General features: G+C 43.1%; 1 protein-coding gene across 5 annotated transcripts in view; it reads right to left on the bottom strand.

The window, feature by feature from the left end:
• LOC124343958 (eyes absent homolog 1-like) overlaps window positions 1-18,315 on the bottom strand; it is a 41,720-nt gene that overhangs the window by 11,752 nt on the left and 11,653 nt on the right. The window contains exons 1-10 of one of the 5 annotated variants that reach the window (XM_046797340.1): window positions 14,572-15,024; window positions 11,580-11,629; window positions 8,787-9,061; window positions 6,682-6,811; window positions 6,181-6,356; window positions 5,713-5,870; window positions 5,202-5,484; window positions 4,980-5,087; window positions 3,975-4,132; window positions 3,585-3,674 (exon numbers count right to left, since the gene is read on the bottom strand). In XM_046797340.1, coding sequence (XP_046653296.1) covers window positions 3,585-3,674; window positions 3,975-4,132; window positions 4,980-5,087; window positions 5,202-5,484; window positions 5,713-5,870; window positions 6,181-6,356; window positions 6,682-6,811; window positions 8,787-9,061; window positions 11,580-11,629; window positions 14,572-14,679 — 1,536 coding nt within the window. In that variant the 5' untranslated portion in view covers window positions 14,680-15,024. Of the gene's footprint in view, window positions 1-3,584; window positions 3,675-3,974; window positions 4,133-4,979; window positions 5,088-5,201; window positions 5,485-5,712; window positions 5,871-6,180; window positions 6,357-6,681; window positions 6,812-6,931; window positions 7,051-8,786; window positions 9,062-11,579; window positions 11,630-14,571; window positions 15,025-18,315 lie in introns of those variants that run through there. The other 4 variants (XM_046797341.1, XM_046797342.1, XM_046797343.1 and 1 more) reach the window with 4 other exon arrangements.

Genomic DNA, 18,315 nt, shown 5'->3' with positions numbered 1-18,315 from the left:
CTGAACGCCAATTTGATGCTTTGATCATTCTCAGCGTTTTCTTTCAAAGTTGAAAGATTGAGAGAGAAGGCCTTGAATCGTTGAATTTTTTTTCCCTAATTCTTTAAATTATTTAGCCCTCACCTTCCTCACTTCTGTTTTTTTTTTAGGATGAGAGACGTGCAGTACATCGCATAATACGTATGCACTCTTGTCCTATTCACAGTACCAACTCTCAAGGTCTCGTCTTGGCCATCTCAAACTGTTCCTTCTCCTCCCGCACGAAATTATTTTTAAAAATTTTCTTGAATTCCATTGGTTCCGCGACGAGTTCTTATGATGCTTAAAACGAATGATGATACGAACGACCGACCGGAACGTGGACTCTGGTCAAAGACGATTTACGCAGTCACGAAATAATTACACAACTTCCGAGAATCACTATCATTTAGCGTAACATTTTGAGGTTTTCTTTTGTTTTCAATTTTCGTCCTTCCAATCGGCTTTCTTTGAAGTTCTATCTGTTCGCCAGTTTGTCCCTTTAATTCATCGCCTTATTATTTAACCACCCGCCAGCACGTCGCGACTAACAAAAATAACCAAATGGGACAAGCAAAACGTTGTGTTTTCTTCTACCTGCTGGTGCGGTGGTCAACTATGTTTTCTCAATTTCGCGGTTTATTATTTCACTTCATTTTAAACTTCGTCTTTCAATGTTCATTAAACCAAACTAGATCTCATTTCCAGGACGAGAGTCATTCAAAAATGAATAACCGACATAACGTACTACATCTTCTCCTACCAAATTTCATTTTTTTTAACGATCCGTCCCGATCGCGAATAGAAAGTAAACGACGCAAGAGACTTGATTTATTACGACAAGCGTATATAATAGTCTTCGTTTCGTCCCTACTTTATCCACGAGTTGCTTTTGTCGCGTTCCAAAGTCAAAAAATACCTATCAGACACAGACGCACAAAAAAAGGCCGGTATACGGAGGACCGAGGAAATGTATGAGCCAATCGCTGGCAAAGATATAATATGTCAGTAGGGCAGCATCATCGTTTTCGATTCGAAAGAAAGAGAGAGAGAGAGAGAGAGAAGCAGCAATCGTCCAGAAAAGAGGGACGAAGACGGCGGCTGGAGGGTTGAAAGAAAAAGAGAGAAAAATAAAGGGAAGAAGAAAAAGTAGGTAAACGATATGAAGAAGCCACACAATTCAGCAAGCGAATGAGAACCATGTGTCACGTGCGGCGCCTAGTAAAGTTATTTCTTCGTTTTGTTTTCGTCGTTATTTATTGTCGCAAAAGGGAGACACGAACGAAACATAAATTCTTTCACCGTATGTGTACAGGTGCGTTATAAAGGGACGGACGAACAATGAAGCAAAAACGAAGCCCAGATAAGAAAACCAGCGGACGGTCCTAAATCGGACCGTCGAAAGTTGGCAGCCTCTTTTTTTTCTCTTCAGACGGATTAAATTATATTACCATTTGATGAATCTATTCCCGCCCGTGAGCAAAAAAAATAAAAACCAAGGATGCAAAAACAAACAAATTCCCTATCTGACAAGAATTTTTTGAACGAAAGCAAGAGTCACTCCCGTATTCGTTGTTCGGTTCGTGTTTTTTTAATCATCGCGACACCCTCCATCAACAACGTCACGAAGTTTCCATTCTTGTTCTAATAACACCCGTCGTGAATAATTGTTTCTGTTTTGGCTTTTCCTTTCCTACTACTACGACACATTTGTTTGTTTTGTGGTCTCTCTTTTTGTTGTGATTCCAATGCTGTCGGAGCGCGGGAGACAACTGTCATTTGTCGTGTTGGGATCCGCCTTCTGACGGCGTAGCTTCTTGTCTCTGATTCCTCTTTCTTATTCTTCCTCCGTCATGACGGGAGATTTGGCGGCCATTTAACAGTGATAGTCGCAACCAGCTTCGTCATTCTAAAAAAATTACTATTGTGTTTCTTTTTTTGTTTTCTTCTTGTTCTTCTTCCAAACAAGATGCGCATCAGACGGGCCGCGATTCCTTGAACAAACATTTTAAGCTTTCCAACGAACAATACCATCTAGCGGCGTGAATTAATACTCTAACGTTGCGTTCGTATCTAGTACATCCAGTAAGGAAAGATAGAGGGCTTAAACTCTGGAACACGGTTACTAGGGGGAAAATTATGGCACGCCGAAACCGACACAAAAAAAAAATGATTAAAAAAAAAAAAAAAAAAAGAATTGACTAGCGCCATCTAGCGGCCAAAAAACAACTACGTGCAAATTTAGCGCTCTTCACACAATTCACTCTGTGTAATCACTATCTGAGTATCTGTAACACCTTTATTGGTGATTGTTTCACATTTCATACTTGTCTTGCTTGTCGTACAAAATTTCTTTTAATCCAGCTTCTTGAAAAACAATCTAGATACGAATCAAGATTTAAGAAATTAAATCCTGGCATTCAGGTAACTGGCTAACTGGGCCGTCTGGAACGGGAACAAGGAGGTCTTCATCGATTGCTCAACCTCACGCTTCGTTATTGAATCTGAGCCCTGATAGCCAGATATATTACGATGGCCATTCGTCCCTTGCCAGATCGGTTCTGTTATATGAACAGAATGAACAGAAGGACGGTCTTTTATCAAGTGCAATCGCGCGTGTCGTTATTTACTTAAAACACGACTTGTGTTTGTGATTAACTTTACAATCTAAACTTTTGAACTCATAAACGTTATTTAGATGTCACCCTTATTTGCTTTCTACGTTCGTGACAGCCAGAACTCACACAAAAAATGCTACTCCAGTCTGTTGGAACGATCAATTTTCTACTTTTTAGACCAAGTAAATTACAGAGTAGCTTAGTTTACCGACGCATGATGATGGGCCCCAAGAAATGTGAGGATGCATATCACGTTATTCTCTCAAGATTAAATTATTAAGCGCTATCTGACTCAGACAAGCTGTCTTCTAGTCTAGCCATACTGAACTGTCGTCATTAATTGGCACAGGCTAATCTTTCGGCATCGCAATCTTTCCAGCATCGTGAACTTTACGGGGCTTATTTTGTTACGAATGGAGCTGACTTTCAACATCCGCAACAACAAATTTATTGGAACCATCCAACGCTTACTACTTAATTAGTCGTCTATCAATTTAGCGCCACGTAACTATTGGCTAACCCTAATGCCTGTTGTAGGTTTCTTCTTCTTTAACTTCGTAATAGGATTGGTAAGGTGACACTAAACACTACCTAGGAGCCTACATTATTTATTTACCTAAAAGATTTTGTAATTCCTCCCGGGTAATCTGCTTAACCATTTTACTTCACTTATATAGCTGAAAAAGAAATTTTGTACGACAAGCAAGACACGTATGAAATGTGAAACAAACAATCACCAATAAAGGTGTTACAGATACTCAGATAGTGATTACACAGAGTGAATTGTGTGAAGAGCGCTAAATTTGCACGTAGTTGTTTTTTTGGCCGCTAGATGGCGCTAGTCGATTCTTTTTTTTTTTTTTTTTTTTAAACATTTTTTTTTGTGTCGGTTTCGGCGTGCCATAGAAAATGACCGAAGAAACATTTTTATTTTAAGAAACAACTAACCTCTAAATCGTTGAAAAAGAAATGAGTATCGGATAGGTTGAAAATCAACTCCTCCATGCCGACTCCAAGCTGGATCGAGCCGGGAACGTCCTGAAAAATCCAATGAAATGGGAAAATTGAAACTAACGAGCTTGCGGAGTTAAAAAGATTTTTCAGATTGTAACACGTCAAGAAACAAGTTAAAAAGAGTACCGCCCGCGAGAAGACGAAAGCAGCTTTGAAAACAAGCCATTTTCATTTGCTCTGACAGGCTTGACATGACAGATAAACAGACACGTTAAACGCGCTTAGAGAAGGGAGATGTAGAGGGCGGTCTCAGTTGTGTCAGAAATCTCGCGCGATAATAATTAACTGCCAGCGCCATCACAATTTGTGGTGTTGTATTGTTACCTTTCCAAATCTGGAGGCGTAGGATCCGGTCATTAACGAATGGAAAATGATGATGGTCTCGTCAAGATCCCAAATAAAGACACGGTCCAAATTTGATTCGGGGTCTGGTGACGGATTTGGTGCTCTTCGGTTTCTATTTCGTGCGCTCCTAGATCCACCTGGGAAACGAGAAAAGCCAAATGTATTAGACGCTCATCACATTCATTTTCCAGTGAACTGCGTCTTTTTCTGCTCGCATGCAAACATATTTAGGCTTCAACAAGGACGGTAATATCACAACGACAATTTCTTGTCATGTCAGAGAGCCCCCCATGTCAGCGTCAAGGAGGAGCCGTGCTCATTTCAAAGAGACGTTTCGACTCGGCGAAGCAACCCGATCCGGCGTGAGTGAACGGGAGAGCTTCTCAGAGCTGCGCAGATTTTTGAATGCCGATGATGCTCACAATGGGGATGATGAAGGATGGAGCCCTCGGGAGTTGTGTGCAGTCATCAAATCAAGAAGAAGAAAAAAAATTGGCTAACTATGCTGAACACGATCCGTCAGCTGCACGTCGTGAACCGTCCAAGACCGTCCAACCCAGTGCAAAAGTATTAAATTCTTATAAGTTATAACTATGAGGCTAGGAGCGCGGTCCGGTAAGTGGACACCGGTGCAGTCGTGGTCGGTGCAACAGGAAGAGCCAGCTTCGTACCCGCACCCGCACGAAACCATCCACACGAACGCAACGGGGATAAAAAAGACCAATCCAACCTTGAACCAGCTCTACGTACACTTTTCTTATTCGTCTTCGTCTTCTTCTTCTTCTCTCGAATCATTTCTATACTTTATACGTATCATGTTCTCTTTGTTTCATTTTTGTTTCAATTTTTATGCTGTAATAGGTTTTCCAGCTAATGCCGGAGGATATCGAATGTTATATGGAAAGCAGAAATATACCCTAACGTATTTTAGATAGAACAAGCGTACGTAGTATGTAGGTAATGTTATTAGCGTATAGAACAGACCTTCGGCAGACGTCTCCTTACTCCTCCGAGAGTTGTTGGTTGGGGTCGAATCACTCTTGATTGTCAGGGGTGGACTGCTGTTCTCCACAACGGGATACGGCGGACTCTCTGCTTTTCAAACACGAAAGAGACCATTAGAGTAAAGTCGTTATTACCGGATTTTGCTACATATTATGTTTTTCTTTAGATTTGTTTGGGTTTATCCTATAGGGATCTTCAAACCTGAGAGGGAAGAGGAAGCTGATGTCAGGCTAGCGTGCGGCAACTGTTGGTAGGATCCAGCCGAAGTGAAATTGGTTGTTGACGCAGAGACATTGTTGCTGTTGGTTGCTGCGCTGGTCGGGTTGGGGACTCCACCAAGGCTCGGCAATCCGGTCGGTGATAGGCTGGGCAACGACGCTGTGCCAGAGACGCTGCCGTTGCCATAGGGAGCGTAACTCTGGCCATAGTAGGACGCGTAACTACTGGCTTGGCCGTACGGCGTATACGTACCGTAATCGAGTACCTGCGAAACCATACAAGAACAAAGGAAACACGGTGAACGTGTGACGACATCGTGACTTGGGCAGTCTCCCATTATTGTAACAATACTTATCGGATCATCGGATTATTTTGCAAAAGAAACAAACAAATCGTTGTGCGGTGGTCGTCGACACTATACCCCGCATAAAGTCTATAGGCCTACGATATCGCCTACATCACAGGGACGTATTAATCATATAGGAAATCATACCGTTGGAACTTGTTGACTGTTGGTGAAGGATTGGGCGGCGGCGCTGTTGTACGCCGATCCATAAGCCGAGGCGTAGGCGGGCGGACCCGACGGCGAACTGCTGGCAGTGACGCCTCCGAATGCTGACCCGTACGAGCTCAAATACGGAGGCGTTTGTGCTATGGTAAACATAAAATCACAATGAGGATATTGAACCACTTGCGAAACGATCACAATATTTTTTTGGAAAAGTTAACAGTCTTAAGTTGTTTTTCGCGCGGTCAGTGAACTCCACAAATAGGGATGCTGGATCACGAAATAGTTTAACTATTTACTCTGTCGTCATACAGATCGTTTTCACTCTGACTCAGCAAGATATTGATCTGTGCCACAACTCTGACTTTGATTTTTAAATGATGTAACCAACGATTTGGCCTATAAGTGTCTGAATAATAAAAGCCCTAGAATGAAATTTGATCAAAAACTCACCTAATGATTGGCCATTTTTGCACTGTTGGCCTAGAGCTCTTGAACTAGGCACGCCCATCGTTGTGTAAGTGGAGGGCGCTAGGACTCCGTAAGGCGTCTGCGACGGTGCGCCATTGTAAAATCCACTGCTGGGCATGTAGGCCGACGTCGACTGACTGTTGTAGGCCTGCATCGCGCTGCAATGATAACACAAACGAATCAAATGAAAAAAAAAACGCACGGAGGCATTGATGAAAAGCCACAACACAAGTAGGAAATGAAGAAATTTCAACGAGGTCGTTCACACAACATCACGCCGCTGCATTCCATTAGTATTATTATTATCACAGCCAACTGTTTTCTTTTTTAGACACGTCTGCATTAATAAACGCGTTCCCCCAAAACAACGGCCGTTTTACACCAGCCCCTGTCAAGCGATGCCAAGTCGCACGTTTCCTTCTCCAGTTTATTAATTTGATTGTCTTGAGAGATGAATCCCACATGCACTTATTTGGATCGTACCTGCTGTAATAGGAAGCAGCGTAGGCCGATTGGTAGTCACCGGTGACTGCAGCCAGAGCGTCGCTGACGAAGGGCGAATCTGAAGAACCGAGATGGCCTTCAGACGAGGCTCCAAGAAGTTCGGATTTCACTGTAAAAACAATAACAAGGATCGTTAATTTGAATGCCTTTTGATTGATTCTCTTTTATGTTTTCCAGCCGTCATCAATAGTAGTCTGTGGTGTCTGGGAACTTTCTGTGCGTAGCTTACAGATGAAAAGACTGGATCGACGCTGACTCATTCGTTGCGCTTTCAAAGATCCGTGAAGGACTGAACGAATTCAGACCCAGCACGGTACAAAAGCCAACACCAAATTCCATACTGTGCGTTTACATGTGCACAGAGTGTCTACGCAGTCTGCGAGTATTTCCGCACGGGTTCCGGTGAACAAACAAATTCAGAGGAACTAGAGAGACGTAGGGACACACGTTTCGATCTGGTGTCTTTCGCTGGAAATGGCAAATCAAACGCAGTGGAATGTCAATATCTGTTGGAATCGCCATTCGTCCACCATTGAAACAGCCATATCGACTGAGGAGAAATAGAGAGAGAGAGACAGAGAATAAAGAGGAAATGGTTGTGATATTGGTGTAATCTGAGATTTCTCATCTCTTAATCTGAATCTCTGCTTCGTTTGTCTGTCTATTGCTCTTGGCAAACGCGATTCGCTCCCTTTCTCTGTGCCCACATTCCAAGCTTCTTTGACGATCAGCTGATCGTTTGAAATAAGAGAGACGTACCATACACTGCTCAAGGGAACAAAAAGAATGGGCGAGATTCTCAATCGACCATTTCCTGATTATATTTATGGATAGATTGATCGCCACTTTATGTCGGTTCGATTCGTCGTTCATTGCTGACATTTCGGTCGCTCTCCGCCTGCATATTCTTCGTTTTTTTATTATTATTATTATTTCTTCTCCTCACAATCAATAACAATCACTCGACGAACAATTCAATGATAGAAAATGACCACTGCCCTAGATACCGGCGCTGTGTTCTTTATACCGACAAACTCGATTAAAATCAATTTCCCTCCCACTACGAAAAACCTACAGTTTTTGGATGTGAGCTGTCGCCACGGAAGGAAAAGTTTCAGACATGGTTGAAATAAAAAAAAAGCCCCCCTCTCATAAGAAAAGAAAAAAATAACAAGAAAAAAAAAAGACGGACGGACAGTGTTACTTGAGACATACCATTTCCCCCCCCCATCCCCCCTTAGCCTTTTTTATTATTATTTTTTTTCCTCTTCTAGTGGAGAGGGGTAGTTAGGGTGAATATACATTCGAGTATACTTTGATACGTCTTCGGTATATCTTTCTAGACTAGGATACCTAAGTACGTATATTCCAAGTATAGTTAGAGGAAGCCAAGTGTGGCCTAACGTGTAACGAATACTATTATGGCGGACACGACTATAGTGTGATCGAATCAAATGCATCACAACGAGGGTAAAGGGAGTCGGTGGAGAGAAGAAGGAGGCAGTGACTGGGAAGTCAAGGATGACGGGTCAGACTCGATGGCGTCTACAGATGATGAAGAGGAGCTGAAGAAGGGCAGCACACTGGAGGTAAATCGAATCAAGTTCAATTTTAATTGAAAATGAAGCCTCTCGGAAGAGAGCGGGGAGACGAGCAGAATGGTTCGTCATAGAAAAGAAAGAATAGGAGCCCAAGCTGGAATAGGATCGATTACCACTTGGATGTTGGGAATAAGAAAGCAACGGAGACAGAGAATGCACACAGGACGTTACGATCCATGATGCGTGAGTGCCGCGAACTTGATCCGTGGCGCTTCTTCAACCCACCTGGGGAAAAGAGGGATGACTTTCAAATGCTCGCATCCATCCGCACTAAAGACAATGTCTGGATACAAAACATTGTGGGAGAATGTATATCTTGGGGAGGAAAACAAGTCGCATAGAAAGTGCGGTTAACCATTAAAAAAACAAGACGATAGTAATACAGGTGGGAAAGAAGAATTCTTCAGACACAAAATGTTAGCGAGTAGAGCGAGTTGTAATTCATACCGAAGGTATGATTACATTTGACATCGTTTGTATTACCTAAGGAATTGTCTGAAGGTGTCGCCAGTGTCCATGACGCCGGCGATGACGAATACGTCGGTGTGGAAGAGGTCATCGTCCTGGATACCAACGAACCGCTACCGGGACCGGGTCCAACCAAAACTCCTTGCTGCTGCTGGATGGACGATTGGCCTTCTGGCGGATGGCCGCTATTCCCTCCGCCTCCGCTTCCTCCGCCTTGTTCACCAGGAGATCCGCATGTCGATTCTGATTGGCTGGCAGGGCTGGACACGTGACCGGTTTCACCAAGCCTACTTTATAGGGAACAGAAGAAATTAATTTCATGTAAGATTTTGGAGAAATAAGACACTTGAGATGAAGTTTAATAAGACACTATTGACCGCAAAACGACAAAACAGCCACCTGTGATTGATTAGCGATACGCGAGACGTTGGATTTCTGACTTTTCTGGCACATCATGCTTTTAAAAATCTGACCGAATGCGATTCCAAACACCTTGCAAGATGAATAGCACTTAACTTGACAGGTACTGAAATAGAATACGGCGCGTGCCTATTCGTGGAGAGCTCAACGTGCTTTTTTCCTCTCCTTGATGTGCTGATTTGACGGGTATAAATTGGGACACCTATAAGAGCTCCCCCCCCCCAAAAAAAAAGGAACTATTCTTTTTGTGCTGTTCACGATCACGTTGTAAAACACGGGCGAATGTGAACCGTTTTCCGACTAGCGATTGGTCAACATTCGCTCGAAAGAGGCGGGATCCTTGGATGCGAGCGTTTCGAATATCGCCAACTCGCTGGATTTAGGGACTCGGACAAAGACCGACGCTCAGATCTCAACTCGGTCGACGACGAGTGATTTATGTACCATACTTCCCAAAAAGAACACACTGCAAATATAACAACAGGGAGAAAAAAAAAAGATCTCCTCTGTCCGTATGTCGTTATTCGATGGAGCACTGATTTTTTTCTGACATTGTTTTTCTTTTTGGCTGCTAGCTCTTTTGATAAAATTCCTTTAGGATTTAAGATGAATGTAATAGTTTCTTGGTAGCCTATTAGTTCCCGACATTCGGGAGCCAGGAAACAAACAAACAAACAAACCAAAGCCGTGACGTGTACGGTATAATATGTAACGTAAATAAATAGAAGCGCGTTTCGAAGTGTTGGTATTTTGATCGTCATTTCTCTTCGCCCCGACACCTAACCAACAACACTTTTCCGAAATTTTCTTTTCCACCAAGCAAAACAAAAGAAGAGTACTCGTATTACTCTTCGAGGCGCCTGGCTCATTATAAAGCATATATCCTCCCTCCTAGAGGAAGAATCCACACCGTAAAGCCTCTCACAACAACAATTCCAAACCAAAACGAATACGCATAGGCAACGGAAATAAGAATACGGTGAAAGGACAAATCAAACATCACATTAAGGAAAAAATGTAGCGCTGTGACTATACAGGCCTGTATTTCATTCCAATTCCCAGACCAGTTTCCAAAGTGTCAATGTAAAGCAGTCGTATACATTTTTTTAAAAAAGGGGAACAACAGGATCGTCAGTTGAGAGAAAGAGAGGAGTCGCTTCTATTTTTTTTCTCTCTCTCCACCGGACTGTTGGTGTGGACTGTCGAGTATTGGAAACATGTGCTGGCCATATGTGCGAAAAAGATCGGCCCTTCCCGCCCATCATTCTCTTAGAATCTCAGCGGGGGTATATAGAAGGAGGCACACTAACATGGCTTACTACATCTATAAAAGAGGGCGAAAGGGCGGTGTTCCTTCCTCTGTAGCCGATGGCCGACATACAAGAGACCGAGGGTGTCCGTCTTATTTTTTTGTTGTCTTCTCTTCCCCATTTTCTTTTCCTCGTCTTATTTTTTTCCTGTTCTTCTTCTTCTACTTGTGTGCTGCTGTTCCTACAGGCCATGTTTTCTATAACGGTGAACACCGGACGAGCAAACAACAGTGTCCGAGCATTCAGGCTTGAAAAAGACATTCTCTTTCACTCTTACTGTATATGCCCAACATCAGGGCGCTCTCTTGGCCGTTGAAATGTTATTTGACAGGTCGCTTCGACTGAGCAAGGAGAGGTCTAGAAAGAAATCTCTGGACATCCGAATCGATGGGCCGAAAAAACAAAACCAGAAGAAGAAGAGGCACAAGAGGGAAGAAATGAGGAGAATAAAGAGAATTCCTAACAAACTTCTTTCCGTTTTTATTTTTTCCGCTCTGACTAGCTGTACAGCTCTCGAGAAGAAGGGACATCATCATCTTGACGGGTCTGCCCGGACGGAAGACAGAAGCCAGACAGATCGACCAACGGACCCCACTCCCATATATATCTCCGTCTTCCAAGCATCTGATGTATACACAGTCGATGGCATTGGCATTATAAAAATGCTTGTAAATGCATGCTATAAGGATGTAAGATGTAGATTTATAGCCACTCGATTTGCATCTCCTAATGAACCGACTACCTCCGCTATGAGAAATACCTCGCAATGTCACCCGTCGTCAGAAAGGGAAAGGTGATTTTAATTAAAGAGGCACTGCATGATTCTTTCATTTGCCAGCTCTTTGACGATGAGAAATGTTTCTTTAAGAGCGCACGGAGATTGACCGATGGGACCTAAACCAAGAATTCCTAGGGGTCTCTTTCTATAGGTGGTTGTGGTAGAGAAGGAGACTCCATTTCAAAGATGATGGTGACATTTAACACCAGAAAAGTAAACGAAAAAAAGTGTCTCGAAAGAATCATCGTCATCTTTCTATGAAGTCAACATTGATTGGTTTAAAATTCGAATTGTACATACCTTGCGGCTGATAAAGCGTCGGTGTCGTTGTCGGTTCTTGGCCGTTTCACCTGAAAAATAATTGAAAAGAAAAAAAAAATGTTAAGATGATGTCATGGTTGGTATAGAGTTAGATACAAGTGGCTCGGAAATATGGTCGACGTCACTTTTGGCTAATATCAACATAACCTACTGCCACCGGCATTCAAGTATACATACGACCGCATAAGTGTTGTGGGTGGCCGTCGTGGCCTTTCCCCCTTCTCTCTACGGGATGTACACGTAAGAGGATTGATCATCGTCAAAGCAAAGTCTCTTAGGATTGAATCAACAATAAATCCAATTGACGCATCCCCGGCCCCCACTCTCCAGAGACGTGCGGATGATGGAAGGCTCACTCATACCGTCAAGTTCATCTGATTAATATCGTCTACCCTAGTTATCCCGTTCACCCTTCTACTATACTTATTCATACCCAAAGTGAGCTGGATTCTATTAACTGTTCACACGTCGGAAGAATTTAGCTGGCGCATATAGGCGTAACCCATAATACAGCACAGACGGATGGACAACAAACACAACAACACTCTCCAGCTCCGCGTTTTTTTCTCTCTTAAAGGTTACTCGTTTCTTTCTTACTTTTTTTCTCCCTTCTCCCAAAAAGAATTCAGCAGCTGGCAGTCCTCAACGTCGATTGTTTATTCCCAACTTCTCTCTTCCGTCAGTTAAAAACGGTCGCCATTTCTCTCCTCTTTTTGGGTTGTTTTTTCTTCCGCAAGTTATGAACGACATTCCTCTTCAATTAGTATCATGTCTCGCCCACCTTCTAATAAGTACATCTCGTTATATTCAACCCGACGGAGACTATAGCGGAGGAGACCACAAGGAGCAGCACGTCAACGTCATTCTTGTTTGGTTGTACAGGAACTCGGTACGAAAACAGAGCTATATAGCTTTTGAAATCAACTTGCAGCATCCACTATACGAACGTTGCAGCCGGGGGATTGTTATTCTACATCAAGTGGGCGACGAGAGTGCTGAGCGACTGTTAAAGACGGAACGAAAGCAGTTCGTTTCTTCGTTGTCGAGTTTAGAGAGAAACAGAGGGAGAAAAATTTGGGGGGGAGAAAAGGGAACGCATCCCCCTTGGAGCCAGTCGAGAAACGACCGACGACTGACGTCGGGAGCGTGGGAACTTGCACCAAACTATTTAGGCTTGCTTTGCTTGACTTCCAAAAATATATAAAATGACGAGACAAAATGAAGAATGTTTTTGCACACTGAGCTAAGGTAGAGTGTAGGAGTAAATGATTTGTCAGGCCTATAAAAGCGCACCAACGGAAATGCGCCATTGTGAGCTTATTTTATACACTGGAGAGATATGCTTTCTTTTTCCATGCTTTGCTTGATGCACAAGGGGAATAAGGATGTATGACGAGAAGCAAAGTTTCGACACAGAGCAATCCACCGGCTCCCTTGTCGGTGTCGGTGTATAATCAAACTCTGTGCCGACTTTCCGTTGGGGCTGTTTACGTCAAGGCGCGTCGCCATACGCATCAGGAGGACAGACTTACTTTCCTAGAGAGACACTCGATGAATCTTGTTTGAACTTTCTGCACTATACACACTAGAGGCAGCGATAGCTGACATATGGCGAATATACACACAGACACTCTTCTAAAAAAATGAGAGGGCGGATGAGCACAACACTTTTTGTCGGTGTGTTTATACACAATCAGGGGAGGTGTCTAGCTAGAGCCGAGCTATTCTTCGACGACGACGCCGTTCTATCTAAATTTTGATCAACTATAAATGTATACAGTTTACGCTAGAGCAATATCTTGGGCAACTTCCTGTCCCTTGTTGGAATGCAATGAATGGAATTCATGGGGGATCGTACCGGCCGGCCCCGCGTGCACGTACAAACGAGGGCGATCGATGACGAGTTCCTCTTGAAGATGTTGCACTTCCTTTTCTCCCTTTCATCTCTCATATGCAATATCCATTTTCGGGGGGGGGGGGGGGAGGGTATACATACTTGTGTGTGTATATCTATGTGTGTGTGTATCATCAAGAGGCCTAGCTGATGGTATCCGATTGCAGTCAAGAAAGAAGAAAAAAGAGGTCCGAAAAAACGCAAAGAAATGGAAGATGAAACACGCGACAGACACGCGATATCTATTTGAGAATGATGGCGGGCATGCCTTTGCAGCACTTGCAGCATCCTCTCACTCTTTTAAAAAGAAAAAAGCTCGGGCGTCGATGAGAGAGTCAAGTCTATGGAAGATATCGAGTGCACTTCACCCAGCAGCAGCCGGGCCCTATTTCATTCACTCCATACCTTTGACAGAGCCGAGTGAATGCCATACATTACAACAATTGTGCATTATGCACGGGCCAGTTATATAGAATCTGCACAAAGTAAACCGTCAAGTTCCTTTTTGCGATATGAGCACTGGTCAACAAAAAAGTACATTGGCGGTTTGGTTGGTAATAAACACTAAACGCGTTTCACTCACATTTGTAATTTGCATCCAGAGAATCAATTGTTTGGGGAAAAAAAAAGGGAAATAAAACATGAAAAATCTAAACTAAAGAGGAAAAATAATAATAAAAAAAAAGGAGTTGATACGGCGCCAGGAAAGCCATCATCACCAAGCGCCATTTTAACGATACGACCTCTTAGCGTAGATTTAATACCTAACGCGTCGAGCTGTTTCTCGTGAATAATGTACCTACCTTCCCTTTTCTTTTTCTTTTAGAATTTTTTTTTTGTTCAAGTGTATAAATTGTAAAAAAAGGAGCACATTCAAAGAAACGAAAATGGGTTCCGCGTGGCTTTTCATAATGGCTGCGTTAGTCTTTCTCCCGCCTTTTACAAGAGCGACGTGATTTTTCTAACGTTCATTGTTCGTGAAAGCGCCACAAGAGATTGTCGACTTATTTTTCTTTCTATTCCACACTGCCCCTCTCAAAACACACAACTGCATTGAAATAGTTGACACACATGTACCTGTCGATGAGAATTGTCAACTAACTGATCGTCATCCAAATCCAGGCGAGAGGCTGTAGACGACGGAATGGTGGAACCCGATTCCAGATACGGCATCAAAGTCATCATGGCTGAATGTTTGTGCAATAAACTTCGATTCGAAATAACACCAGCACACTCTCGTCAATCAAAATGCAACCCAATCGAAAAGAAATAAGCACAAAAGGAGTAATCACTAAAACAAAAGCCACTGAAACACTGGAAATGTCTGTCGGTTGTGAATGTCTCAATATGTGTGTCTACTGTGGAAGCAGTGTGGAAACACCGCTTGTGATCTGGACCGTCGCAGAAGGCAACTGATTTGTCACTTGTTTTGGAGAGCCCGCTTGGGGACGCAAGTGGGCAGCTAGAACCACGAGGCCCTAATGAAAACCCGCTGTGTGCAGCACAGTGCACACACACACACACACACAGAGCTGAGAGCTTCTATGGAAAGAAAGAAAAATAGAGCGCGCTAGAAACGAGAGGAAAAAAGGGCTTCATCACCCGATCGGCCAGCTGAAAAGCAGCAACCAGTGGTTCTTTTTCTACACACACACACACCCAGCGGAACGAGACCCAATCAGAGCGACGGCGAGCTACACTATGGGATTGACTGAAGGAAATGGACGTTGCACTTTGCTCTCATTGTGGAACATGGCTGTCGAGAGCAGCAGACTAACTTCTTTGGTTGGATTTGATTGTTCTCTTTTTATTCGATTCTCGCTCGTCTCTCGTTCGTCGACAATTAAGTTCGCTGGTTCACACTTTGAGCCATACACCAATCGGAAACGCCCAGCAGAGGTCTTCTCATTCGATAATATGCGGGATGCGGAACGATCCGCCATATTTGAAAGAACTTAAAAATTGGAAAACTCTCCCGACACATTCCCGGCTGGCAAATTTCAAGTCTGCATTTAGGAGAACAACCTTCTTTTCTGAAGAAAATAACATGAATCAGCTGTGATATGGAATTTTGCTTTTTCTTCCAAATACTTATTCGGTTTTTATCTTAGTCAAGACGTAATAATAATCGTTATCTGAATAATAATAATTCCGCAGTTTTTTTAGTTCCCTCTTCTTCTATCGTGTGTCGTGTCAGAAGAAAACTGCGACCTTCTATCCTTAATAACAGAGATGAGAAAAGAGGCAAGGTTGTGCGAGTAAAGTTATTTGTTTACCAAAATGATCTCGACCAGCAGTGTCGGACAGCCTGACCTCAGCTTCTAACTATAACAGCTCGGGATTTTTTTTTTTCTTTTCCAACAGCAAATAAGTTGAGTTGAGTCTGATTTGGGTCTGTGCGCTTTTTTAACTTATTTATCTCGTCGTTTCTTCATTTTCAAATTCCCTTTTTTTTTCTTATGAAGGGGGGGCTTCGTTCTTTTCATTTTTCTTCCTTTCTAGTAACTTGTGTCCGATTTCTCCAGAGAATTTCTGGCAACATATATTCATGCGCTCTATGCATATATCTTCCATTTTAAAATCATAACAATAATAATAAGTCGGAGCTGCCCAGGATAACCCTTCTCGATAGGGGTGGGGTGTCGGGGCTCGTGAGATAATCTTATCGTTTCTCCTCTTGTCAGAGTGCCTTTTGCCTTGGTACAGAAAAAGAAATGATTAGTGCCCCGCGCGGACGACTCTAGAGCCAAAGAAGTTCAGAGACTCTAAGGAGCTGCCAGGGAACAAGCGTAACCAGAAGAAGAAGTCGAAGAAGAGAAAAGAGATTGCCACAATCCTTGACCTTTACCCTGATGATGTAGTCCAGCCAACACCTCGTCGTCTTTTACTGTGCCAATCAAACGACACTGCACGCAGTTAGCGCATGTGGCCGACATAACAATTGCGTGGATGGCGAAACTCGCTGGCTAATTCTCTCCGTCAGTCATATTGCCAAATGGAGAAAGATAAATAATTAAATCAATCGACAAAGGGATCAATTTATAAAGGTGATGTAAAAGAAAACCCTGTCGTCGATTATCCCGAGGAAATTGGGGGAAACTCGAACGACGGTTAAATACAAGCTCGTAAATTTCGTAACGATGCGAGAAAGAAATAAGAAACCGGAGGAAAAAAAAATTTAAATGTTTTAAAACGAAATATAGAATTGTTTAAACGGGTTCAACCTCGAACACGTCGACGGCTTCGGACGCCTTACATAAATATATAGCGGGTAAAAGCGCCAGAGAAAATCAACGTGGATATGAAACACGCACATCACTATATGACAGGTCCATCTGCATCCACCCCAAATTTCAGCTAGTCAATGGAACGAAATAACAAACATATGTACCTCCACCGCCGCTTCAACCTGTTCCCATATCGTGAGCTAATCGTCGTTTTTGGTTTAGTTCGGCTTCTCTCCGACAACTTGCCACACGGAGCCATAACACGGGTATATATATAACAAACACTCACATTCAAACACGACGTGTTGTGTGTTTGTTTGGTTTTTTCGGAATTTATTTCGAGTAAATTCCACTTCACCTGCGACTGAAAGCAGTCACATGTCGATGTGAAATCTGATCGGGCTTCACAACATGCATGATGTATAGTATTAACTCAAGTCTATATAGTAACTGAACTCGACAACAACGCCAGCTAGGCAGGCATAATATGCTCTGCGAGTGTACACACAACACACGAAGAAAAGTGGTGGGCGCATATCGGTGTAGATCCTCTCCATTGCATGAGACCGCATACACAAACACAGCAATCCATCATTTGTAGGGGGGAGAGGGCCAGCTCTTTTCCAGCAGCTCGAAATCTTTGCAGTCTGCACGTGTTTTGTTATTGTGCTTGTTATAGACGCGTTCATAACGAGAGACCTAACTTGCATTTGCTTTTTATTATTCTTATTAGCTTTTCAAACAAGGAAAGAGAAAAAGGGAAACAAAAACAAGAGCCCAGCGCAACTTTTTAAATAATAAACGAGAGCTGGAAACATTCCATCAATGCCATGCGGCAATACTATACACATGCACAAAAGGCTAATATGGGCTGTGTTTTTTAAGCCGGTGGCCCTATATACATTCTCTTCTGTATAACCCGAGCTAAACGACTCTATTGTTCTGACTTTTCTGACAAGGGATTATACAGTTAGACGGACTCTTATTGATGTTCCAGTTGCGCTAATCTGCTGTAACGGGCGCTTAATATACGGCTCTTATCGCCAAACGATGAAAGTTGATCGGCTGTATATTTCTGGTTTTTTTCTCGATTGTCTCAGGCCTATAATCACGCGCTGGCTTCCGCTTGGCGTCAAAATCACTGATTGAAGCGGGAGGCTATCCAATGAAAACTGTCAGAGAAGAGAAGAGTCGTAAAATAAAAGCGCTGGGCGACAGTAAAAGTTGAAGATGAATCTTTGCAGTGTGTCTGAACTGGCCTGTAGGCCTGAAAGTGATTGAGAGACAAGTGAGAGCAGGGAGAGAGACCCACACACAGAAAAACACTCGTCTAGGACGCTCGGACGGTGACAGATCTATACGATCTACGGTGAAAACATGCGCAAGTTCAGGCCTTAACGACAACCAAGGCGCTATGGGGATGAGAATGAGATGCTTAAAAAGCGCAGCGATAAAAAGAGGCATGAAAAGAAGAGAAATGTAGACAGAGAAGAGGGGGGAAAAAAAGAAAGAAGCTGAGGGTGTGTGTATATAACCGGCTCTGCGGGGGTTCCCTCTGCAATGTACTTGCTCCAGATTCTTCCAAGTTTCTTCT

Source organism: Daphnia pulicaria, chromosome 6, assembly GCF_021234035.1.
Source record: "Daphnia pulicaria isolate SC F1-1A chromosome 6, SC_F0-13Bv2, whole genome shotgun sequence".
Lineage (NCBI taxonomy): Eukaryota > Metazoa > Arthropoda > Branchiopoda > Diplostraca > Daphniidae > Daphnia > Daphnia pulicaria.
This window is presented reverse-complemented; position numbering and strand designations above follow the sequence as displayed.